Source organism: Calliopsis andreniformis, chromosome 2 (assembly GCF_051401765.1).
Source record: "Calliopsis andreniformis isolate RMS-2024a chromosome 2, iyCalAndr_principal, whole genome shotgun sequence".
NCBI classification, from domain to species: Eukaryota; Metazoa; Arthropoda; class Insecta; order Hymenoptera; family Andrenidae; genus Calliopsis; species Calliopsis andreniformis.
This window is the reverse complement of record NC_135063.1, coordinates 15,436,297-15,462,326: the sequence shown is the minus strand read 5'-3', so window position 1 is coordinate 15,462,326 and position 26,030 is coordinate 15,436,297. Positions and strand designations below refer to the sequence as shown.

The 26,030-nt window shown below is 38.3% G+C and overlaps 3 protein-coding genes across 7 annotated transcripts; 1 reads left to right on the top strand and 2 right to left on the bottom strand.

Moving 5' to 3' along the window:
* Positions 1–1,500: 1,500 nt before the first annotated feature.
* Positions 1,501–22,072, bottom strand: LOC143188144 (monocarboxylate transporter 9). Of its 4 annotated transcripts, none has more exons than XM_076392228.1 (5): positions 15,827–17,143; positions 9,438–9,821; positions 6,941–9,359; positions 5,490–5,775; positions 1,501–5,066 (listed from the first exon to the last, which is right to left on the bottom strand). In XM_076392228.1, exons 3-5 carry the CDS (start codon positions 9,221–9,223, stop codon positions 4,894–4,896), a joined length of 2,742 nt encoding a protein of 913 aa, XP_076248343.1. In that variant the 5' UTR covers positions 9,224–9,359; positions 9,438–9,821; positions 15,827–17,143; the 3' UTR covers positions 1,501–4,893. The 4 variants fall into 4 exon arrangements, 3 of the variants coding, with proteins under 3 accessions (XP_076248343.1, XP_076248342.1, XP_076248341.1); XR_013003488.1 differs by adding an exon at positions 5,154–5,385 and having other exon boundaries at positions 4,925–5,066; positions 6,941–9,821; positions 15,827–17,147; XM_076392227.1 differs by lacking the exon at positions 15,827–17,143 and adding an exon at positions 21,455–22,072 and having other exon boundaries at positions 6,941–9,821.
* A 414-nt stretch (positions 22,073–22,486) lies between these two features.
* LOC143188125 (uncharacterized) lies at positions 22,487–23,497 on the top strand. The gene is made up of 4 exons (XM_076392197.1): positions 22,487–22,665; positions 22,746–22,816; positions 22,936–23,281; positions 23,357–23,497. Exons 1-4 carry the CDS (start codon positions 22,567–22,569, stop codon positions 23,465–23,467), a joined length of 627 nt encoding a protein of 208 aa, XP_076248312.1. The 5' UTR covers positions 22,487–22,566; the 3' UTR covers positions 23,468–23,497.
* Positions 23,434–25,736, bottom strand: LOC143188124 (hydroxyacylglutathione hydrolase, mitochondrial-like). Of its 2 annotated transcripts, XM_076392194.1 has the most exons (6): positions 25,566–25,736; positions 25,136–25,446; positions 24,678–24,793; positions 24,211–24,553; positions 24,039–24,142; positions 23,434–23,965 (listed from the first exon to the last, which is right to left on the bottom strand). In XM_076392194.1, the coding sequence occupies exons 2-6, from the start codon at positions 25,239–25,241 to the stop codon at positions 23,693–23,695; spliced, it is 942 nt and encodes a 313-aa protein (XP_076248309.1). In that variant the 5' UTR covers positions 25,242–25,446; positions 25,566–25,736; the 3' UTR covers positions 23,434–23,692. The 2 variants fall into 2 exon arrangements, with proteins under 2 accessions (XP_076248309.1, XP_076248311.1); XM_076392196.1 differs by having other exon boundaries at positions 25,297–25,726.
* Positions 25,737–26,030: the final 294 nt, after the last annotated feature.

Here is a 26,030-nt window from a genome sequence, read left to right as displayed (position 1 = left end):
GCCAGTGATTCATTATAATATAGCATCGAATATGTCAAAGATTAATTCACACACGAGTATGAATTGATATTTTCTCTTGTTGATGAAAACGAGAAAACAGAAAAGTAATTTCATGAACAGTAGAAATAGCGACACGAATTTACAACTAGAAAATGCTACGTTTAACATCGAATGGAAAGTTACCTGTTCATTCATAGTTTCTTATTCAAAACACGTGAATGAGGAACGAACGATACAGATATGTAGCATAGAAAATTTCTCAACTGTCAACTTACCCACGAGGAATGTTCCCAGCCTTTTCGCGGTGTTTTTGCTTCCCGTAGAATTGGATCGTTGAAAAGTCGTGAAATTCACTAAAACATCCACTTGACAATTATCCTTTTCCAGGCGTTTTCCTGCACGAGTCGTTTCGATCGATATCCACCGTAATTTCAATGTTCGGTGCTGTCACAAGACGCGAATTTTTCCCTTTATTGCACGTGCATATCCACTTCGATTGAACGCGCCCTGTGCACTAAATAGAGAATCGTTTCGGCGCTGCTGAGCTCTCACGTCGCTGGAAAATGCTTCCGAGTACCACCTGCAACTGAAAAGAGGGCGCAAGTTATTTCTTCGATGATTTCTAGGCATGAGCTGATCATAGGTCAAAGTGATAAACACGTTCGCTGCCCATCTGGAACGACGTGCCATCCCGAAACTGCCACCCACGCAGCTCGCCGTTTGATGAACACAGGTGCCTCACGCGATGACGCGTGAGCGGCAAGAGGTGGACAGAGACTGGTCACGCGCCAGCGCGTGATCGGCAGCGAAAGTGTTAACTTCAATTTTTTAATTTTTTAGAATTTTGGCGCTAAATTGATCGATACTTGAAGTAGAAATAAATATTTCTGTTTTGGAGAGATAATCGATTTGATAAACGAGCAATTCATATAGTTTCTCAATCCTATTAGGTAATAAACACAACATTCTGATAATTTGTCGAAAATGTATAGCATAGAAAATAGCAATTATTTTGTACAGAATTATGTATGTATAGGCTTGTAATCTAACATAGGTGAAATTGCATGAGATACCTTTTAATAATACAATATGGCTTGCGTATTACGAGTTAAATTATTTAGAAGCTTTAAACGTGAATTGTGTGACTCCCTTTAGTTCTATTAATCACTCTCGTTGCTATCAACGGTTAGATAAACGCGAAGAAATTTTATACTTCAATTAATATGTGAAACCACTTGTGTGACTAAACGACTGAACTTGCATTTAATAGATTTCTGTGTCTATTGTTAGTTATACGTTTTATATCTAATCTACTTTGAAATTGTTCAATCTTCGAGCACTTATAATTTACTTCATCGACTGTTGGTAAACTCTGACTTCCTCCGTTACGAATAAATAAACTAATGTAAACAGCTTAAAATAAGCCAATCTTTGCATTATTCGCGTTTCCTTTTTTATGCAAATTATCATTTACGGCAGGACACAAAAAAGAACGCCTAATTTATAGTTGTAATTTAATTTTTATTGTAGTTGAAATAAGATTCTCATACTTTTGTACGTGTGAATAGTATACGTTCTTTATACGTGTGATGTGTATATGTATTGTGTATGTATGCATGTGTGCTTGTGTGTACGTGTAATCGTGTGCATTATACGCATGTATACAATTCAAAAACGGATTTTCCCTAATAAAGTCTGAAAAGGAGTCTTAACGTAAGTCCCCGTGTTCCCTTTACAATGGAACAACAGTAACAGGCGCGAAACCGTTCTTTCAATTGGACTACCGTGCACAGTAAGTCGACAATTATTTTTCGAAAACGTTATTGCGTAAATTGAAATTATCTTGCTACCTCGACTGCAATATCTGTGGCTATATGGCAAAACGACTTGTCACATTTTTAAAAAAATGAGTTTTTAGCTTAATTTTAGGCTACAAAAATGAATATAAGAAGGTTAGAATTAGCGGATCTTTTCTCTATAAAATATGAAATGTAATAAAATAAAATTGAAATTCAAAACATCTTGAAAATAGAAAAATGCGACTTGCGTCGTTTTGCCTTACAACTAGGAGAAAATTAAAACTAAATCAATTATCTTCGTGATAATAGCAATAATCATCATGTCTAGAACTCTGAAACGAAACTGTAGGATTACAATAATTCTGTTACTGTTCACGACAGTCCGAGTAATGAACAATTACAAGAACCGTTCACTTTTGGACCACACAGCAAGCAAGTAGTTGTAGTATGCTTTTCTTAATTGTAAATACACAAAACTGAAAGAACAATTTCGCCCGAATTTCTCTGTTTAACAGACTGAAAGAAACTTCTAACGTATCTTTTTCGTCTTGCCGCGAACTCAGTTTTCATCCGCTTTTTTTCTTCGTTTCTCGTCTCTGCGTAGACTTTAAGCCACTTTCGAACGTTCAAGCGATTGCTTCGAGGTCATCAACAACGGTTAATAGGATCTTATTAACAAAGAGATAATGAGAATGTTCTAATTACTAAATAACAAGAAAAATCGGCATGGCAAATTCTGAGAGCAAAAATTCAATATTTTTAAATATATTCTGCGTACACTACTGTGTCTTAGATATATTTAAAAAGAAAAATTGAACATGCAAGCCGTGTGTACGTGTTCTGGTAAATAGAAGTTCTCACTACCTCTTTTACAAAAATGATCGTCCTACACCTCGCCTTAATAACTATTTATGCCACCGATGGAAGTCTCTCAGCCATGGTGGCTGACCGACTCGACTTCGTATATTTTGAAATGCACAGTTTTTGTTCGTTTTCATAATAAAATATTACTATACACTTTTCGTAAACGCCTGTAAGGCCGCGTATGCAGATTCACGTCACCATAACGCGAGCACACACACTGTAGAACAAGTTATTGCACCGTGATGAAACGAATTATTACTGAATGGCAAAACGTGCCAGAATAGCTTTATATGTTAAGATAAACGGTAATTCATACAAGTATATGACATTTTCTTTGAACAATGAGTTATTTGTATTCTTAGGAGAAAATACTATTAAAATTTTCTTTCTTCGTGAAAAGGCCTCTTTACGTTCCGTTTGTATTCTAGCTGAAAAACCTTAAAAGAAATTATTATCGAATACAATGAACGGTTCCTAGAAAATTGTATCCTCAGTAGATTATTATAATAATACATTAATCGAATAGATTATACATCAATCGAATTTTAAATTCGGTCTATTATTAATGCTTATTTAAATTCTAAAATAACGATCTAAAAAATTCAATTTCTTCAATATTGTAATTATCACCATTTTTAATGGATAAGATACGTTGATCGAGGAAGAACGCCAATTTACTTATATTCCTATATAACGTCATAATACCGTATTATCGTTATTATTATTTCGTGACACTTAAAGCAAACGCAACTGCGGTGCAAATAAATTGTAAACGCTCTGTCAGAATCAACGTACACGCACGCACGCACACGCTATGGGAACGGAGGTATTTAATCTATTTATAGCTCGAAAAGTTCATAAAATTCAGGTTCATCATCACAGAAAGCTATATAATATATATTTATACGTATATACATTTACCTATTTACATACACGATTCCTTTAAAACGTTGCATGCAAAAACGCACACGAACAGAAGGAGAATTGAGAAACTAAATTGAAAAATCAGCTAATTGAGCATACGTTTAGCTCGTTATTTCGATTAATCTCACTTTTTGTCTTTTTACTCGACCCAAAGAGAAAAATTAATACAAAAGTACTCGCACGCGTCTAACAAAACGCGTGCACGTTCTTTCTAATACGATTAACGATAAAATCAGCAGAACCACGAGAGTATTTCACTAGGAATACATTACGAAAACTAAATCTTGAGTATACACTATTTACAGTGACATATCTTTGGCGTTATTTAAAAAATAACTTGTCACACGTAATCGAAAGAAAAAACACAAATGTTTCAAAGGAACAAAAATGAAAAACATGTTAAGAAAAAGAGAAGATACAAAAGCAAATATACTTATCCTATATACGAAATACGCTTTGGCTGAACATTCATCGACTCATTCACTTTTTACGATTATCCTGAGATTCGAACTGTCTTTAATTGTCAACGATTGCAGCTTTGAACGAAATTCGCTTGCAAAATATTCGCAATCCACTTGATTCTCCGCTACTTACATCAAGCTTTACGTTGTTCTCGTTTAACTACCACTAATTATTTATTTCTGGTTCGCGTTTTCAAAATTTCAAGGAATTTGCCAATTCTTTTTACAAATATCATGATACCACGGTCTCATAATAAATGCTAGTAAGATATGGATTGCAAACAGTGAGCATAGAATGCTCATTGACCGGTTGCTCGATCAACAGGAATTTTCTCAGGTCGATTGCAACGTTTCCATCATGATTGACGTCATTAGTAACTGACCCTATTTTCGCTTGTACAGCCTGCAAACTGAGCGATCGTTCCTCTCGAAATTCCGCGATCCTAAACGCACGCGAGACTCTACGTATATATTCCTTAATAAAAACGGACGATCGAAGACATTGCTGTTCTTAATGGGTTAATCCTAGTTCTGGCGCGTCGAACTTCTTAACCCGCGTTTCGTTAATCTACGGAGGAACCACGAAGGACTCGTTCAATGGAATTCAAAACTCGCAACAGCTTCGAAGCGACGCGAGAAGGAAAGAAATACCGTTACGAACGTTCGAGATTTATCAGTACAGCCGTGAAATAGCAATTCCTTTTTTGGAAGCGTTCGTATTGCATAAATTCCGTTGAATCGATGACAAAGTGTAGACGATTTCATTATCGCTCTGTGTCGGCGATGTTTTTCCTTTCTTCCTGTTTCACCATAACTGGGAAGGTCGATCGGGACCTTTCCATAATTCAAACGGTGTTCACGCTGGAGAAATCCCTGTCTTCATTCTTCGATCCGTTTAAGCATCTTCGATACAGGCTGATTAAAGGCATCGCCAGTAATAGTACTCCACTCAACGCGATAAAGAAACCAGCCAGGTAAAAGGACAGATCGTACGTCCCTGTAATATCGTACAGCCATCCTAAAACAGTATAGAAAAGTATGGTTTAAGTGTTAGTCAGTCTTGGCGTGTGACTACTTCACGCATAAAGTGAAAAAGTGTACACACGTATGTCTTTAATAAAATTCTCTCTGCGCCAAGAACAATAAAATTTCAAGCCTAATTACGCGCTCGCTCATATCTAGGCGATGGAACTTCAAAGCCATTTATGATCACAGAATTCACAGAGGGGCTCTCACTGAGTTACCGTGGGCAGTGCTCTAATAATTGATCTCGCTATATCTGACCTTTGACGTATATACTAATGTTATTAAGCATTTATGTACACCCTTGCTTCCACCTTGTAACACAAATGTGTTGTAATTAACATTACAGCTTCTGTCCTCTAAAGTTAATGCATGAATGTTCCCACTGTTATTTTCAGAAAGTTTGTGTCCTCCTTACCAGCCAACGGAGGCCCCATAAGGTTGGCAATACCCTGGACCAGAAGCAGCAGGCCGTAAGCGTTGGTGAACCTCTCCAAAGTGATTAATTCGACGAGGATGATGCTGGTGAGACTGTAGTTCGCCCCGATGAATAGTCCAAAAGCACCAGAGATTGCGCACAAACTGTAATAACTGCTGACCACCATGGGTATTAAGGCCGTCACTGCACCGCAAAGCGCCATGCATACTGCATACACAATGGATGCGTTTACCCATGCCCTGTCACCTGCCCAACCGAGAAGAATCTGAAAAGGAGCACCCCAGTTTTTTTAGTAATAATAATAGACTTGATGTATAATTATTTTCTTAGCTATTCATTCATTCACTTCTTTATAACTCTTTTTTTAAGTTATTCTTCTTTTTTACAGAAGTATTTATCCATTTTAGCCCCCATTGAAGAAAATTTTTGTTGCAATCTAGGGAAGCTTTTACTTGGCCAACAAGAAGAGAAGTGTCAATTTCTGCTGGAATACAGAACTAATTCAATGAGTATAAGACTCATAATGAGAGCACAAAAGGGGAGACTATCTCTTAGTTGAATAAGGTACACCGTGCATACCTCGATTCCTCGAATCGATAGTTGGCGAATAAATTTTCTGAGAATTATTTCTATATTGATCTGAATCAAGTAACCCTTGCGTGATGCAAGCCTCAAGGTTAAAGGGAGTATGCAATCAAATGAGATCAGGGAGGGGTGAGAAAGGGACCAAGGCGCCACGTCACAAGTGACCTATGACCAGCTTGACGGAACAGATACTATTAAAAAGATTCTCGATTTAACGAAGCAATTAATTTTATATCTGTCAGATATTTAGGTGATTATCGTGTGTGTTAAAAATATAATTCCTCGATCAATCGTGATCCAAATATGGAATTCGAAGAATGATATCGTGTGTATTTATATTACAGGAAATCGATAATAATTCACAATTTTAAGGAGTAACACTTTACAGGGCTTCTGGTAGATTTAACTCGAACAGATGCAAAAGAGAACTGACGGGTTTCAAATTTTTTTGGGATCTTATCTGCATGGGTGAACTTCCCTTTCAGAAATTATGCCTCAGAGGACCAGCAAGTGAAAATAGCTATTCTTTGGTGACCGATAAACGGCAGCCAGGCGAACTAATATTGGAACACATAAAGGAACACAGTAACTGAGTACGGAGGAGAACCCGTGGAACAATGAACACCTATGTGTGGAATTATCGACACGTCGACACAGTGACACGGGCAATATTAAGCTACACGACGCGTATTGCACTATCAGTGAGTTTTAAAACTAGCATTTCTATTGCTAGTGTATTCTTTCCAGGAAATAACTAAGAATCTATTTTTTAAAATTACAAAAAAATTTGTATTCTATCTTATTTCTACTGAACTTCTACCCAAAAATTAAAAGGAGCTTCTTACCTCGCCTCCCATGTTGGTAATCCCTATCACCGATATCAGAATAGAAGCATCAGTCTCGCTGAACCCCATCTCGATAGCGTTGTCCGTGAGGTAGACGTAAGGCACGTCGTACCAAGTATGTAAAAGAAAATTGCTGATGGCGAACAGCAAGAACCTCGAATCGGCGAAGTGTGAAAAATCCAGCATATCGACGATCAGGTCCCAGAACTCCCACAGGCCAGCATACCAAACCAGCTTCGTCTTCGCTATGGTAGTCATCGAGTTTCTGTAGATATCAGGACAGCTGGAGGCCCTCAGCCGATATCGATTTATATTCAGCATCGCGCCTCGGTAAGTCAAGCTGTGCCTATGCATTCTGATGTCCTTCAGATAAGCAGTGGGAACTCTCCTCGTGTGCTCGAGAGTGCTGGACCGCCGCAAAGTGCTGCCCAGATTGATCTTTTTCAACCACCACAAGCGCCACGCCGCGTCCGCCTGCTGTTGAAGAGCTTGATCGTCGCTCGGCAAGGCCTTGTCCTTGTTCTCCTCGCCTTTCAGCTCCGACAGGGAGCTCGGCGTGGGCACGAACCTCGCCGAGGGTGTGCTAAGCTGGTCGTGAAGTGCCCCGGAATCGCTGAAGCTCCTCGACGATATCAAAAGGCTCGGGTAGTTCTGCAGCAACACATTGTAGACGTTCTTTCGCGTGCTGAGCAGCTCCAGCACCTCCAGAGGAACCTTCTCTCCATTCTTCACGAACGTAGGTAGACTGACCAAACTGGAGAACAGTTTTTCTCCATCTTCTTCCTCCTGCAGGCGAAGATTCTCCATGATAGTCAGAGTGTTCAGAGAGCTGTTGGCAGAAAATGAATCCAAAGAGCTCTGTACTCTAGTCCTCTTTTTCTCTCGATTCTTCCTTCTCTCCTCAGTCTTCGCCTTTGCTCTGGTGGTGGTCCACTCTAAATCCCTCATCAAGCACCCACAGACAGCTAGATTGAGGAACAGACCAGCTAGGATCAGAGTTGTCCCTCGCCAACCGTACTCAGCTAGTAGGTACTGAGTCACTGGCGCAAAGATGAACGTCCCAATCCCACTGCCACAGACTGACAAGCCTGTGGCGAAGGACCTCTTCTTGTCGAAGTAGTACGCAACGATTACCACAGCTGCCACGAAGCATAGGGATAGTCCAAACCCAGCGAGGATTCCAAAGGTGAACACTAGAACCCCCATAGAGTTGGCGTAGGAACTTATCACGAAGCCTGCCGTGGCCAGGATGCTCCCAGCTATCGAGACCCTTCGACAACCGTACCTGTCTGTGAGGAAGCTAGCCACAGGACCAGATAGCAGAGGCATAGCCATGAACAAGCTGCCTATCCAAGCGGTCTTCGACTTTCCTTCGCCGAAGTAGTTGAGGAACTCGACGTAGATAACGCCGAAGGAGAAGGTGATACCGTCTGCTATGAGATTCACCATGAAGGAGGCTGCCACGACGACCCAGCCCCAACCCCCGTCTGGGGGTGTGGCTTCACACAATTGTCCCAAGCTGGCGTTGTCCTCTGAGCTGCTAGTGGACGACGTGTGGATCGAGGGGCTGGGGTCTGGCCTCTGATCTCGGGAATGACACTTCTTGGAGTCCTTATTAAACTGTACATGGTGCTGCTGCTTGTCCTCCTTGGGCGATTTTCCATTGACAAGCTGCTCGGTGCTTTTCTGGGACGGCGAACGATTCTTGGATAGGATCCTTTCTGTGAAAATGCTCTTGCGCTTCTGTGGACTGGATGCATCCTTGTACAAACTATCTGGCTTCTTAATAGAGTTCTGAGACAGCTCCTTCAAGTCCTGCCTCGCTTCCTGACGTATCCTCGAGCCAGGCTCCTCGTAGCCTTCGTATGATTTGTTCTTCAGGCAGTTTTGCTCCTCCTCGTCCTCGGACCTCTCGATCGCCGCGTCGTTCTCGTAGCTCTGGTCGCTGAGCGCGTTGTTGTGGTCCTCCGAGAGTATGTCGATTTGGTCAGAGTTCTTTCTGAACCGCGAGACATCCTTCACTATCGAGTTGATCTCTGTGGACACTGTCTCTGTGGCTCTCCTAGGCTCCGTTTTTCGTGGAGTATCTTGCGGAGTCCTGTTGCCAGAGCGTTTTCTTTCGATCAACAGCTCCTCGTCGTTTCTTCGCGGAGGAACGTCTCCGTTTTTCAGATCCCCGCGCAGGTCTTTGATGCTAACATCTTCTTTGGCGCTTTCTGTTTCTAGCGTCTCGTTCGATTGAGCAAGCCTCTCCTCGCCGTTGAACTTGGCCCACTCGGCCATGATGATGACACCGACGACACGGAGGAGTCTAGGCGCGACCGAGGAGCCAAGGTAACGTCATCGAACTTGCTCCTCCGCTGCCTGGCGAACCGGTATCCTTTTTATGGTTAAACGTGGCTGTTAGCTAACTCTCTATCTACAACAACGTGATTAGTTACTCCTCCCTCGTTATCTTTTTCTTCTTTCAGACCTCTCTCTCTCTCTTGCTCCCTACCTCGGTCAGCACTTAGAACACACGCGTATAGCTAGAAAAAAGTTAAATCGCACGAATGAATCGCGACGGTTGGGGGGACCGATTCAGACACGGTCTAGTTTCGTCCTTGATTTAAACAACGGTAAGCACGGCCACTCGTACAGCTGTCTGGTGAACTGACGGCGCAATGGCAACAGCGACGCTGAGGACGTGGACGATTTAAAGTTCTTTGAAGGCTGTCGATTCGCACCTGGACCGCCACCATCGCAAACGTGGCCCAGGTTGCGGCGAGTTTTCCTTCTTCTCGGGCCCTGGTTAATCGGGACCGCCTCCTCCTCCGCGAAACGATGGTCAACCCAGGCACCCATGCGGCGAACGGTACTGCTTCGGCTCTTGCTGTGGATTCTGCGACCAAAATTTTCGGCCATTAGCGAAGGAGACACAGTTTGGCGACAAGGAATTGTGCAGGTAATTCTGCACCTGAGAGCTGGACTAACCCAAGTCCAGTTTTTTAAAAATTAAGTTTTATACGGCATTTTACTATTTTCTCTTCATTTAATAATAGGAATACATTCAAGGACTTGGTTCAGGTTGGCTCTTAGGTACAGAATTATGAAAGTGGTCTAGGTCAAAAATCAAACATCTGTTTCTTTTCCGCCACTGTAAGTACTTCTATAGAGCTAGGGGATTCCCTAGTAAATACCGATGATATCAACGCGAGAAAGTCGAGCTTAGTAGATATTAACTCGATTATAAAAAATTATCTTTAAGTAGAATTGTGTGTTTTATTATCGAAATAGAGAGTAGTGACTGGCATATAATACTTAATTGCAAATATGTGAGCAAAGCTGCAATTTTATGAAGGTGGAATTGGAATGAGGATTATTTTTAATCTCTGACCGACTCTCTAACTGGGAGAACATTTTATCTTAATCGACAATCGATAAATGGAAATCTGGGGTAGCTATTTCTCCTCTAATTATGTTTTATTAGTCAGTAAAATGTGCATTTCCGTTTACGCGTTTAATCGATCGGGGCTATAAAAGATTCAAGAGCATCTCGTGCGCAAATCGATATCATTCTTAACGTTGTTTCAACTATTAATAACAGGCAATGGTCGACGCCGAGAGGTGACTCTTGTGGAGTACCTAGGTTATAAAAATTCACGCTAACCAGTTACTTATAATCAGTTCAATTTTTTAATTTTATATCTTCATGGAGTATTTCAATAATGATAGAAACAAAAACTAGATATAAATCTAGAGTAAAACTGGATTCTATTATTAGAAGAGAAAAATGAGACGATAAAAGCGTGCCCTATGAAGTTCCTAGATAAAGAACTGTTATTTCTAAATATAAAATCAGTGGATACACCTACGCCACCTCAATCTACAAGTGAACCAGAGAAATGATTAGAACCAGAAAATAAGGCCAGATGGTTTCTCCACAGAGACCCACATTCATTATGCACTCTTTGAAATGTATGCATTCTCAAAATAGTGTCACGAAATTTAGTGACAAGCACCAAACATTATCAGAATCTTTACATATATATTTTCCTTTCATTAATTGATTATTGTCACAGACTGATAAAAAAAATAAGGAAAGTTAATATGACTGTTTTCCACGTGTAAATTAACTTTAGCACCAGCTGTCTTCTATTCTAACTAATTTCCTAGCACTACGTTATAGTGAGTAGAAAATACACCCTTCCTCTAGCACATACAGCCTCCCTTTTTCAGCTTCGAAAGTTCCATTAAACCAGCACAGTATTTCGAACAAAAATATCCCACCAATGGCGGTACAAACGTTCCCCACATTAAATAGAAGCTATTTAACCTCCCAAATGAAATTCCCGAAGTTCGCTTCATTCCCCCTGATCAATTAAAAAGGGACGTTCCCCTAGTTGTTACCAGGGACGTATTCAAATTGCATGGACGCAGTGCACGAGGTCTGCCCGTAGGAAAAGAGGAGCGGAATCGATGCCAGAGGCAGAATTCTCACGTCGTCGTCTCGAGTTCGATGTTTGGCAGAGACGGCGACAGCTACGTCGAGATTTGCTCCTGGCATTTCGTAACCAGCCGAAGTAGCTCGAGTTAGAGTCGGCGATTATAAATGAAGTTCATTGTGTATGAGTTGCTATCAATTTAACAGTGGCCACGGTGATCACGTGCATATCTCGCGATCCCCTGGCTCCTTCCTTCCGCGAGATATTCTTCTTCTTCTTCGGCCTCTGGATCCATCGGGGATTTCGATTATTTCTTCAGGCCAATCGGCCGCGAGGCCTCGAGCCAGCTTCTGACTGCAAAGCACGCCTTGCTGCGACGTACTTTCGCGACTCTGAGCTCTGAGCTTATAGGATTAGATGCATTATACGGTATCAGATATTAGGAAGTAAAGGCATTTTAATTCTTTGATTGTCGAGAACTTCTCTCCGAGGTTGTCGGTGTGATCCTGGCTTTGAAGAAGGTTCTTATCGAGCATTTTTACTGTCTTCGAATGGATTGCCGAGTGAAGAGGAAATGCAAGAAGTTTTTATTTCGTTTAAATAATTGGGGGCTCGACGGTGACCTCCATCTAGGCCACGAGGAAGATGACGATTTGCTTTTTACGCGAACCTTATGTTCTCTTAATGGGCCAGTTACACGTGAATCAGGAAATCTACAATTTGTGAGGACACTTTTACTTTTGTTTCATTCTTAATGTAGACAATTTTAGAGTTTTAGATGGTAATTGTAGGCAATTTTGGAATATTAAATACTTTCATGAGTGATTCTTGTGAATTGCTTTCTAATTGTTTTAACACAGTTTACAAAAATATTAATCGATTCTCTCTTCCTCTTTTGTTGCACTTCGTTATCAAAATTTGTTATCTTGTTTAATATTTAATTTATTATCCTGACCTCGACGATGATAGTCTCATGCGAGTGACCCTAGTGGCCATCGACTGAAGATTAAATAATAATTACGAGAATACTCACAAATATGACTGTAATATAATTTTAAAATTAAAATAAAAATAGTGGACATAAAAAAAAATTAATCTAAAACTGTGTTCTCATTTCCTATTTCCACAAATTATACATTATCCTTTTCTGCTTTCACCTTCACATTTTGAAGGTTGCTAGGGATAATATCCTGTCTTTAAATTCCTCAAAATAAGATTAATTTACGTGGCATTTAGAAGGCATCAAACAGCAAAGAGTTAAATATAATTTTACACATATTCCGTCTTAACTTTTACTTGAACAAACCAGCCAATCTCTTCTTGATATGCACAGACAAAAAGGAACTATATTAAATTTCAAATTTAAAGTTCCTGCAACATTTACATTTCTGTTGTGTCATGGCGCCAGTTTATGAGCCAATTTATTGAATTACACAATAAGAAGACCTTGCCAATTATAAAATAAGCAAATGAAATGGTCAAGTTGGGTCACCGAAATTTCACGAGATTCTGGCACGATGTCCATTGTTTCACATGCTAAATCCATCCCGCGAGGCTTTTAAGACTTTGCTGTCATGAATTTAAGCCAACGTCGCGCGAAAAGCTTAGGTTATTACCTTAATCGCGTTACCGATTAAAGGAAAAGAAAAAACCATTACGTAACTCGTTATGTTCGCTGGTAATAGCGTTTCGAAAATCCCTTTTTATGTGTGCATATAAATTCTACATTCGATCTGCCTAATCCATTGCATATAATCAACTGATCTCTGAAATTTCACGAAATGAAGAAATATTTTTACTAATTTTAGTCCCGTTACACAATTTGCTAAATGAAGCAATAGAATTAGTAGACATTTCTCGAAGGTTGCCTTGAACTACGAGTGAGAACACTACAGTTAATTATTCTATTTCTATTCGTCCAGCTTTCTGTGTAGACTCGTGCCTTTAGCCATAAGTGTCTGTACCTTTTTTAAAGACTAGAAGAGAGCTCTCAAGTATTACTTCTTAAAGAAAACTGGCAAGGCAATCGCGTTCTGGTACCCTCTTCTCTGCCTCTTTTTTTTTGTTAATCACATCAGATCAAAATTCTTTAACCTGTAAAATCTAGAAAAAGCTTTTAAATAAACTGAAGCTAAATAAAGCTTTGCAATAAAAACTATTGTATATTCCAGACATTTTAAGAATATTTTTTGATTTTTAAAAAATACAAAAATCAAGTTTAAGAAACTGTGACAGTAAATATAAGATTGCAATTGAAAAATTAAATTGCAGAAGAGTCTAATCCATAAAATATTTCTATTATTTACACCACTGTACAAGTAATCAACTGAAAATGTTCAAAGAATCTCATTGTCAGTCGAATAGAAAAAAGCTGAAATCGTGGGGGCGTCACATCACATTACGAACGAAAAGGGCAAAAAGAAAATTATGAAAAACATCCGATGCATCTGTTCAAAGTGTCCACAGGAAACGAGACAAAGTACATAGGTATTCTCTCAGAAGCGTTTACGTTGTAGAATTGTAGAAGATACAAAGGATACTTTAATACCCCTACATTGAAGTCAGAATAAATGCAACCGAGGGAAAGCTTTCATTGTGAAGAGACGTTTTAGTCTACATGTAAAACAGAAGACTGGACTATCGATAAAAGAAGGAAAAAAAAGTTGAATTTATCATTATATTATTAATTCAGATTATCGCGTAAAATGTGTGTTTCTCAATTCAAAGTACCTAATTTTTTGTCAAGCTAAGATCTTCTAAAACTTTATGACGAATTTCTATCTCACGATAAACCCAAAACACTTTGTCCTCGAACTCTTGGAGCGATCATTTCAAGTTTCTTCATAAGAGTCGCCCTACTCTTCCTTCCCATTATAATTCAGTTAATTTAACGCGGTGGGTTTAATCAATTGGAACAGTTAATGATTAACGATCGCGTTCCTGGAAACCGTGAAGAACCACGTGGGTCGGTATATGACAGTTACACGGTTTATCAGAGAAACGAGTAACAAATGATCAGGAAACTGTGAACCTTCGTTATCAGCGCGCAAGGAGAACGAACTCGTGCTACCACGTGCTTCGTTTAATCATCGACTCTTATCGGTCTAGAGGAAATATCAAACTCGCGTGTGAACGATGCGTGGAGTTGAGAGAGAGATAGAGAGAGGACAGTCATTATATGGTTGCTCGAATTAATTAGGGGGACATTTGAGCGTGAAAAAGTGATATCTCGAGTTCAATCAATTATTTCAGCTAAAGGAGTGATATAAGTGTTCTGTGGACCAGTGATTTTTTTATATTCCACATAAACTTCTAAATAGCAGCGACTTAAAGAAAATTTAACACTGGTATAGTTTTAATATTTAGTTTTAATATTTAGTGAGCTTTCAATCAATATATTTCTACGTACTTTTCAATTCTTAAAACTTAAGACGGAAAATTCATTTATTATATCCATAAGAGAACGTAATAGTTCCAAGAAAACATTAGTACGCGTTAATAAGGAAAGATAGTAGAAGAAAAAATAAATTATGAATTAATCATGAGTGTTTAATTTACTAGACATTGGCAGAAACAATAGATAGTATGCGATTATCGTTATCAAGATCAGATACCGATAATGACACTTAAGAAGTACAAACTAGCACAGGATTAATAATTAGATAACAATGTTAAAATAGTGCAACTGATCTTTACTTATTTCGTGAAACTAAAGCGATAGAAAATGTTACTTTCTACGTGTTTTATCTAAAGATACATTTCTGTACCGAATAATCGTGAATCACTCGTCTCGCGTGTCCGATAACGATAGTAACAACAAATGCAATGCATTAATGTGTCTAATGATAAGGATGCTTTAACCTACAGTTACAAGAGATTATTCAAACAAATGATGATTAGCAAATTTACCAACCATTTTATCTTTCTCTGTATCAGATCCTTCTATTTTTTCCTTATCAAAAGAGCGCAAAGGCATTAAAGAAAAATAAAAATATCGTCATTACGGTATCTGTCAAGTCAAAGAAAGAAACTTATCTGTATAACGTATTGACTTGTTTACGTCATCAATCGTTAATTTTTATCTAGTTTATTTAAGCCTTAAACTTATTCGTTAATTCTAATCTCTGACAAGTATCGAAGAAAATTGAAAATTTGAAAATTTCGAAAATTTAAAAATTTGAATATTGGACGGTTGAAAATTTTGAAAAATTTGAATATTGGACGGTTGAAAATTTTTAAATATTTAAAAATTTAAATATTAAACGGTTCGAAAATTTAAAAATTCGAAAATCAGAAAATACTCGCTCTAAGAAAAGAAAAATATTAATTAGCATATCTCGTCTAACTGTAACTCAGAACAAAAATCGCATCTACGATCATGCAGTTCTGCAGTTCGTGAATGGGCAGCGTCAATTTTGCGCCACTGACAATGACATTGAACCAGAGACAAAGGGAAACGTACCATGGCGCTCGACACCTGTTCCTCTAAAGCCGGCAGAAATGCGACCGCCAAAAAATCCACGAAGACACCAACAGAGACAGCACTGGCTTTTGCACGTGCCAAAACATTCACTGTTTCTCACTGTATGCCACACTCGAGTTTCACAATGTCAACGTCTTAAACAATTAACTAAACAAACCCACACTTATCTCCCCTCTAAATTCCACCGAGTCGAAAATTCATTAATAAAAAAAACTAACTTTACTAAAGAAACACAATCCAGATTTTCCAGCAAATCCAAATCCCTGGCTAAACACTTTCCAGGATCGTTTGAACCAGTTCCACGTCTTTCCGAACACAACAGGCCTCGCGAACTTCAACTAATGTTCGTCCTTATTTAAGATCGAGCCCCGTGGAGCGACTTTTCGACGTCCTGCGAAATCTCGTCGCTAGCATGGATGCAAGGAAACGGCACATCTCACAGCGTTTCGTTCGACGTTTCACTAATCTTCGATCTAGAAAGAACCGATTCGTCTTTTATCGCGAGAACAGTGGGTCGAGATAAGGCTCCCTCGAGAATAACCGATCTCCCGTTTCCCGATCACGCGGCCCATAAACTGTCTACACGCACTCTTCTTCACGGCTCCCTCGAAACTGGTCCCATCGTCGAGCTCTCTCTGTTTACCTCCCGAACGTCCCGAGCGCAGAAGAAAAACTGGCCAGGTTGACAGTGGAAGAGGGTCGAAAAATCTGTTATCTAATACGGCTTCGCGAATGACAGTCCGAACGGATTACAGCAGTTCCGCCTGGAAGAATTACGCCAGCCGTACTAATTTAATTCGGTTATTTATCTTTACAGTGCGTCGCGACACGCATATTGTCCCCTTTACGTAATGTCACTGATTACTGGCCCGACCGAACATTCGTACACACTCTTCTGTAACACACTTCTTCGTGGGATCTCCCGAGATTCAGGAGCTATCGCGCGACGAAGTATCGAAAGTTATTAATACGCTTTTATCAGGCGATTCTTCGAAAAGAAAACGATGAACACGTCCTTCCCTTGGGGGAAAAGGTACACGTTCTTCCTTCTCCAGGGGATTGCTTCTGTGTTTCGAGGGGAACCCTCTGTTTCTTCTTCCTCGATTGGTTCGTGTTGCTTCACCACGCTGCACTGGCGACACGAGGAGATGGCGAGGAGAACTGTTCCCAGTGTTTATAGGCGGAGGTTAGTTTTTCTACTAATGAAATCGTGGAGTGTTCAGCGGAACGAGTGCGCGCCTCAAGACGTCTGAAGTAATACTGATAGCTGGCAATGCTCTCTCTTGCCGATGCTTACGAACTGTTGCCTCCGAGATACCGGAGGTCCTCGCCTCCGCTCTTGACAGCGTGTTCCCTTATATACAATCGAGTTCCTTCTGTGCTGTGAGGGGATAGGCGATCGGAGGCGCGACTGAGATATGTTTACAAACGATTGGGATTCGTTAGTGGAACTGAAGACAATAGGAGAAAGATAATATTGTGGATGTTAGCTTTTATTGGGGTTTGAGGAAAAGGTCGTGGATCGTCCTTAAGACAGAGCTGCCACCTTTCTTGGGTTTAGGATATTCGAGAATTTTTGGTATTGGTAGCACTGCCCGCGGAGGAACTTCTGGGAAAAGGATCTATAGATCTGTAAAAATGGTTCCCTAAAATTTCGTGTATCAGTATTCCAACAATTGAGATAATCTTCTTCTCAACTGAGAATTATCTTTTGTGACTCTTAATTCTTGAGAATGTAGGAAAAAAGATTCAAATAGGAGGAAAATATTCCAGGAGTACAGGTGTATTAATGAATTACAAGTTCTGATCCCTTCCAGGAAGCACTTATAATTCCGATTGGAATTTGAAATTCAAACGCCGGGGAAGTACACTTTGGAATCGACTGTGACGTTGAAGCACATCCCAGAATACAGACTATCACAATGCAAGAATAATGATATCTCCTTTGGCTTTTAATTTAGATTTTCAAGTGACTTCAAGTTCGCCATAAATGGCTCTGCATACAAAGCGTCAGGTTAACTTTTCACGAAGCGAACGACTACCTGTTTATCGATGAAACTCGGTCGACCATAACTCGACCTCGTATTCAAGAAAATTTGAGTGCACTTTATGTCGAATAACAATTTATTCTATCCGTACATAAAAATAAATATGGAGGAACAGGGTGGCCTCTACTAATTGGAGCAAAAGTTGAGAATATTTTCAATTAAATCCTGCTTGAAAATAAAAAAAAAATCGATAGTTATAAAATATTGGAGACTTATATTCATAATAAAATGCATTGATATTACGTCATCATTTTGATTATCAGATTATTTCATTCGATACGCAATGACTTCGGCAGCGAAGCACGATGATCACGTGCTGTGTCTACATACTTGTTATACAAATATCTGTGAACGTTTCAAATATCGGATCTCGTAATTTTATCCTCGCCAACCTACATACAAGTAAATTTTAACAACTGAATAATTTCAACGACGTGTAGTGACAGACAACACAAGCGTCTCGACAAAAGGTTAAAAATGCGATAAGATAACTAGACGTGGCAGCGAACTTTACCAAACATTCTTCAATTTCCTGTAACTACATACTTTTATCTGTGACGTACACACTAAACGCACGATATTTATAATCAACTACCGATTATTTTAGTTCGTTCACTAACGTAGCGTAATTCATTGTGTTTAGAATACATTTAAGTTAAATGCTAATAAGTAACTAACTTCTATGTAATCAATTTATTCGCTAATGACGCTAATGGGTGATGTGACCTTAAAAAAAGACTGTAATGAAGTTGAGATTATTAACAAAAAATCTCGTTGTAATTTTCAACTAGCTTCGTTCGAAATATGCTTTTGAATAATTCAAGAGAGGAAAGAAACAAGAAAAAATCGTTCACAGATGATTTGAACCAAATGCCTTACTTGTACAACATTTAAGTCACGTGTATAATATTCAATTACTTTTCTTAGAATTATTTGGCGTTATCTTTCATGTTCAGATTTTACGCGGTACTTATTAATTCATTTCTGATTAAATCCTCAATAATGTGAGATAAAATCACACGAAGATAATGTCTATGGAAATTGTTTAAAATTTTCCATTTTTCCTTGTCCATGACGTATAGCATACTACATATTTAAAATTTTACAGTTGATAATATATTATAACCAAAAAACGGAAGACGTAAAAAGAAAGATAACCGAGACATCTACGCGAATCACTTTCCCAAATATCTTAAAAGCTAATTGATCAATTCAAATGAATCATTCTCTAAAACGATATATAATAAAATGCCGAAAACCATAGATTATCATCTCATTTATTTCGTTACAAAAAGAATCCTATAAATAACCTCTTCATAGCGTCCTAAAACAGAACCTCCCCTTAACCTCTTGAGAAAAGAATTTTTTAAGGCTAAGTAGAATAATTATATTTTATTTTAATAAATATATTTAAGACATATTCAAACAAATCAAGGGCAACATATAATAGGGAATTTCTTTCAAGAATTTTCATTGAACTTTTTATAATTATATATGAATTTTAGGAAACACTAAACATACACACATGTGTCAGTCTCCTTCAAGAGGTTAAGTAACTTCGAATCACTTCGAAACCAAGGTTCGATCATTGCTATAAAACTCTAACAATCTTGTTCCGAAGCAGTTCGGAATTATAATGCTAATGACGCACACAGCGAGACGCCGCGTCGGCGCGTAATTAGGCCGCGGCGTGAGAACATCAGAAACCTTTAAAAGACTGTTCCTTGTCGGGAAGTAGACGAAGATCCCTCGAGAAGCCTGCATTGCGGACCTTCCTATCACAGGGTCGCCTTGTCACACAGCGATTCTTCACCGAGAGGAAACGTGATTAAGGTTTATTTATCGTGTTTTCAAGAAGCATCGCAAGTTCAGAGCGTTGGTCAACGATGACCCCTGTGGCGCCACTGGAAAATTCGTTGACCGCACACTGTTAATCCGTGCAGAAATGGAATGCATTCAATTCTCGATCTTTCTTTCAGCGATGAAACATCATTTCGATCGGGATCATCAGAACCACAGTACTAAATTTGTATAATAAATCAGTGCTTTAATTGTAACTGCGTTTTCGTTTCATTTCTTATTGAATATGTACTTAGTTTATTCAGAAGAGTTGGTAATGAGGTTATGTCAATAGTTTCATATCGTAATTGTATTGTATCTGATATTGAATAAATCTCGATATAATATCGATGAAGTACTTCGATAACGTATTGAGTGAACAATATTGTGGGCGAAGATATTAAAATAATTAATTTAAGGCTTGAACGTATTTCAATGACGTCGCTGAAGTTAAGTGATTTATTTTCCAATGAGATTTTAATTAATTGTAATATCGCGACTCGCAGTTCATCTTGTAGCGAGACTTTCGTTCTTCTAATTGTACATTACACTGTACATTACATACAAGACACATACAAAGATTTACGAAATATAAAAGGTGAAGCACAAATGATAGTATTTGATAAGAATGAAATTAATTTTTATTTAAGTTCCATTTCTTCGGCTGTGTTTATCAAATTTGGCAGTTAATAATTACATTAATATTGCCTAAAGCTTGATAAACGTTAAAGTCTAATTATTATAATTGCGTTTAAAAAACACTGCAATATATTAATAAATTAAATATTACTAAACAAAGTCATTCTAATAATGTTCAAATCGATAACACGGTTTTCTAACTATCGACTCGATAATGCAAAGAATTTCATGCCAATACATGATCCATTTAAAACTCCATACACCCAATTTTTCAACACACACGCACATACCACATAAAACAATCATAATTCATGTCGCCAATAATCCCCATCGATTACTCTCTACTGTAATCATATCACACTCACGATACAAATATAACATGTCTAAACTTAACGAGAAGCCGCTAAATGTCATGAAGCAACTGCCACAGCAATGCCGACTGTTTATTTCGAGCCTCGAAACCGCATTAACTGCCTGAATTTCGCGCTGCCCTGTGGTAGTTCAGCGAAACAATGCTCCCTAATACACAAAAAAAAAAAAAAAGAAAAAGAAAAGAAAAGCAGAAGGAAGCGCTGCGTGTTTACCTGAACTAAAATAACACGCACTTAAAAAAGAACTTCCTTTGAATCCTATAACGTAACCAGGGTAAACCGTGCATTACTATTGAATTCTCGAATACCATTACACATACCGTATTTATGTTTCTCATAATAAGAACCAGAACTGTGGTTACCTCAAGAAAACCTGAACCTCACGTTTCTCCAGCCACCTCGAATACAAAGATACAAAACAGTTTGAAAATTGAAAGAAAATCAAATATTTCAGGTTCAACGAATTCTATGGATTCCAGTGATCTCACTCACGGATTATCACGATGTGGTATCTTGTAAACAATATAAGCATCGGTTGATCAGCTGATCGTGTTACCATAACCGCAATGGCCGCTATTGATCTCGCGAGCTGGCCCTTTCGTACGCGCTGCATTAAAGCCCCTTCTACCTGTTCCCTACGTGTGCGATTATATCTCGTCCTGTGTCTTTCACTCGTTATAGAGTCGTTGGATACATGAGTGGGTACTCACCGAACGTCGACCTGCCAGTCTGGAGTGAATGCTAAAAAACTGCGACGCACTGCATGGTACGGCGCGGGAAACAATAACTTAACAACTGATCGGCGAAAGAAGGATGCGTAACGCCACGAGATATGCGATAACGAATGGAAAAGTGTCCGCGCGAGAGGACGAGAAGGATGGCGATGACTGTTGACGCGCAGGAAGACGTACTGCGAATGGGCGAAATGCAAAACGTGACGTTCCGAGAGGTGGCGAAAAGAAAGTAATAACGCGAGCGGACCGATACGTGTTTTGACCGTGTCTCAAGTCCAGGGTGAATTGTGATTAGTTGCGCATGTGTATCGACGCAACCCTTCTTTCGCGAGTTTCATTGGTCGATTTAAGAGGCAGGGGCGACGCAATCCGGGGTGCTCTGATGGGAGAGATAAGAACGATCAAATTCGCCTGGGAAATATACTTTCGAGTCGATTTTCTTTTATTTATTTCCGTTTCCTTGGGGGTTTATTGCCGCGATTCCTTGGTTATTTGCAACTGTAAAGTGTTTTAGACTATTTTTGACTATGCTTTCTTTGAGAAAACTGTATGAATGGGTGATTTTCGTATGACCGAAAATGAATTATGTGGCATTACAGTTTCACCATAATATACTTATTTTACTATTGTTTATGTATTTAGTACACAAAATAGGGTAATCCAAATAAATATTACTAATACAAAAGAAAGTCACAATCACTTTTTTATTATTCCAGCTACGCAAATAAACAATACTACTAAAAATATGTGAATTAATTTATTTTAGAAGACAGATTTTTTATTAACCGTATTATCTTCTGTCGATAATCGACAAATTCGAATAATAAAATTGGATTATAATTCAGTAGAAATAAATTGAATACGAATTTTCTGTATAGTCGTTATCTATCTACTAATTAACGATTATTTTCTATTGAATGATAAAAAAAGAATGGAGTTTAGTTGATAAGTTAGGAGTTAGATTTACTAGCGGCATCTGTTATGCCATTGTTCTATTATGGTAAATAAACGTGCGGGAACCGTCGACATCGTATGAAAACAATGTGAAAAAAAATATTAACTTGATTTACCTGAAACGTGTAATTAAAATGTCAGACGAGTCGGAATACGACGTAGAACCGGAAGAATTCGATATTTACAAACGAAAATACCAATTACTACTAGATAAATGCGAAGTTTTACAACAGGTTTACATCTAACTTTGTGTTATGAATTCTTTACGGTTTTCTCAGGCTTTTGTGTCTCATTGTATTGCATTCAATTATAGGAAAACGAAAGATTGGTCTATCGTATCCAGAGGGTGAGGAAACTTCTTAAACGGACGAGGAAGGAAAAAAAGTTAGTTTAATTTATAGGTTATGTATTACACGAAACTATTGTTTGCCATTGTTGGTGTAAGAAATAACGTATCTGTTTAAAGTTAAATTATTATGAAGTAATAAAATATTTTGTCACAGATTTTTAATTGACCGTTTGGATCAACATGGTGATCGCTGGAGAGAAGCACCTATGGGTGTTCTCGAAGAAAACAATGTGTTTCAAGCAACATCTAAGCCAGAGAAAGGTACAAAATCAACAGCTCACAACTCTAAAGAAGAAAGAACTAAAAAGGGAACAAAAAGGAAAGGTGCAAAAACAGATCCTAATGCTCCAAAAAGACCAGCAAATCCATTTTTCCAATTTTGCCAAGAACAAAGGCCTCGTGTAATGGAACGCTTAGCTGGTGAACCAGAACCAAGCAAACAAGAACTCACTAGGCAACTTGCAACTACGTGGAAATCTCTTAGTTCAGAAGACAAAAAAGTATGTATTAAAAAGAAATTCATTTGCAGTTGCTTATTACTTGTGCTTGAACACTTATCAGTTACTTTTTTCTAGGTGTATTATGATATGTACGAACGATCCAAAGAGAAATATGTTGCTGAGATGCAAATTTATAATAAAAAGTCAGAAGATACACCAAATCAAATGTCTTTAAATATAACATAGTATTTGTATTTAAAATAAACATTTGTAAATACGTAATTTATAATCATATCTTTCTGCACATATGTCAATATTTATGTATAGCAATTTAAAATAAAATATTATATAAATAAAAAACAATTGCTTACGTACTTTGATACATAATGGTACACAAAATTTTATTCAGGAAGATTTGTCTTGTAAAATAAGGAAGCACTAAATTATTGTACTCTCTTTTTTATAATAAACTTAGGCTTTGAAATTATCCTTTTCCCTCCTAAGGAATGCCATAGTCTGAATGGGGTCTGTTTGCTTAGCATGATCCATAACTGATTGTTCATGCACCCGCATGAATGGGTTTGTTAATTTCTCTTCTTGGATAGTGCTAGGCACAGTAGGGCAATATTTTTCACGTTGTGTATGAACAGATTCTATCTTCTGAAGAATAGCTTGATTTTGAGGTTCTACATATTTTCCGAATTTTAAATTATTTTCTGTATATTCATGTCCACAATATACTTTCTGTGGAATACATTCAAAATATTCAATATGAAGCATTGTTATTGTAAGAAGATATATAAAATCATATGCTTACAGTTTCATCAGGCAATGATCCTAAAACTTGTATAAGTGCAGCGTACATTTGCTCTGCAGTACCTTCAAAGAATCTACCACAGCCACCAGCAAAGAGTGTATCTCCTATTCATTCATATTGATTACTTTCTAATAAAATTACAAGCAAGCAAATGGATAACTTAAATTATTACCAGTAAAGACTGCTGGAGGATCTTGGTCTGCTGTGACATAATAACAAATATGTCCAGTGGTATGACAAGGTGTGGCAAGGCATTTAACTTTCAGACCACCAATATTGAAAGTATCATCATGTTTCACTTTACATGTAAGTGCTTCTATCCTATCATCACCACCATATACTTGTAAGTTATTAAATTTTTTACATAACTTTGCATTCCCACCAGCATGATCCCAATGATGATGAGTAGTTAAGACCTTTGTTAGATTTACGTTATTTTGTTGAACAGCTGAGGCAACACCTTCAGGGTCAACAGGATCCACAATAGCAGCTTCTTGCGATGCTTCATCAATAATCTTTTACAGTTATAAAATTTAATGTTAAGTTCTTATTTAAAGAATGTAATAGATTTCTTAATATCTATTTCAATCGAAGTTATGAAAAGTGAAAGACATAGAAAATAACTGTAAAAATACCCACAAGATACATGTAGTTATCTTGAAGTGCTGGTATTATTTGGACCTTCATACTGGGTTGCTCTATTAATGTAGAAATTCTATGTGTTGCAGAAAAGCTATTTGTAGTAATACTTTTTGCTAAAAAAACAAATATTTTATATATTTTTTCAATATAAATTTTATGTTTTCCTGTATAAAGCAATATTTAGAATCCAATAAAATAATAACAAAGCTAAATAGTATACCTCTATAAATTATATTGATATAAAAAACATTTTTCATGCAAAACAGATAATGTTCCGATAAGGAAAAAAGAATGTACGTCGTAAACACGATCAAGAATTTTAAGAAAATTGGCACAAAAAGTGGAATAATATTTCAACCTAACTATGTCTTTACAGGATATGTTGTAGCATAAAAGCAACAATAATGATTATGGCAGCAAAGGTTTAGAACAAATACAATAAAAAAAAGGAATACCCCTGAAGTATAAAGATGTTAATGTATTTTCAAGCCAAGGACTCGCACGAAATACAGCATTTAACATATTCACTGATATGTTTAATTTCGTAAGAAGTAATCCCATATAATTTCACACGATTAATGATTTAATACCAAAATTCAGGCGAAACAGTACTTGCCTAATAACGCAGTACTGTCAAGAAATCAACTGGTCTCAACCACTCGTCAGAATAGGAATACCGGTTCCAAGCATTAGGTTACCTACGTCAATCCACGAGTCAGTTGAACGTTGAACTGCGTTGAACTGATTCTGACCGCACGGCGCACAACTACAGATGCATGGAAACGTAAATTTCCCCCCTCTGTTGTTCCAATTTTACATTGATACCTGCCATCTAGTGGCTCCACAAGTTAGTATCGATGTTATCACAGCACCTGATATACCGACCTCGTCAAATAGAATAATGTTGGCAAAACAGAGTAAAGGTGGTCCAAGGGTACCAAGAGGTCTTACAGGGTCCAGTAAGGGTCCAGTAAGGGTCCAGTAAGGGTCCAGTAAGGGTCCAGTAAGGGTCCAGTAAGGGTCCAGTAAGGGTCCAGTAAGGGTCCAGTAAGGGTCCAGTAAGGGTCCAGTAAGGGTCCAGTAAGGGTCCAGTAAGGGTCCAGTAAGGGTCCAGTAAGGGTCCAGTAAGGGTCCAGTAAGGGTCCAGTAAGGGTCCAGTAAGGGTCCAGTAAGGGTCCAGTAAGGGTCCAGTAAGGGTCCAGTAAGGGTCCAGTAAGGGTCCAGTAAGGGTCCAGTAAGGGTCCAGTAAGGGTCCAGTAAGGGTCCAGTAAGGGTCCAGTAAGGGTCCAGTAAGGGTCCAGTAAGGGTCCAGTAAGGGTCCAGTAAGGGTCCAGTAAGGGTCCAGTAAGG

Excerpts from the sequence above, each read along its gene's own strand:
- LOC143188125 (XM_076392197.1), top strand. The coding sequence starts at position 22,567 with ATGTCAGACGAGTCGGAATACGACGTAGAACCGGAAGAATTCGATATT. Across the intron at positions 22,817-22,935 it reads CGGACGAGGAAGGAAAAAAA|ATTTTTAATTGACCGTTTGG; the intron begins GTTAGTTTAATT and ends ATTTTGTCACAG. Across the intron at positions 23,282-23,356 it reads TTAGTTCAGAAGACAAAAAA|GTGTATTATGATATGTACGA; the intron begins GTATGTATTAAA and ends ACTTTTTTCTAG.
- LOC143188124 (XM_076392194.1), bottom strand. The coding sequence starts at position 25,241 with ATGGGATTACTTCTTACGAAATTAAACATATCAGTGAATATGTTAAAT. Across the intron at positions 24,554-24,677 it reads AAGATAACTACATGTATCTT|ATTATTGATGAAGCATCGCA; the intron begins GTGGGTATTTTT and ends TAACTGTAAAAG. Across the intron at positions 23,966-24,038 it reads GATCATTGCCTGATGAAACT|AAAGTATATTGTGGACATGA; the intron begins GTAAGCATATGA and ends TGTATTCCACAG.
- LOC143188144 (XM_076392227.1), bottom strand. The coding sequence starts at position 9,223 with ATGGCCGAGTGGGCCAAGTTCAACGGCGAGGAGAGGCTTGCTCAATCG. Across the intron at positions 5,776-6,940 it reads TTACCAACATGGGAGGCGAG|ATTCTTCTCGGTTGGGCAGG; the intron begins GTAAGAAGCTCC and ends GCTCCTTTTCAG. Across the intron at positions 5,067-5,489 it reads TATGGGGCCTCCGTTGGCTG|GATGGCTGTACGATATTACA; the intron begins GTAAGGAGGACA and ends ATACTGTTTTAG.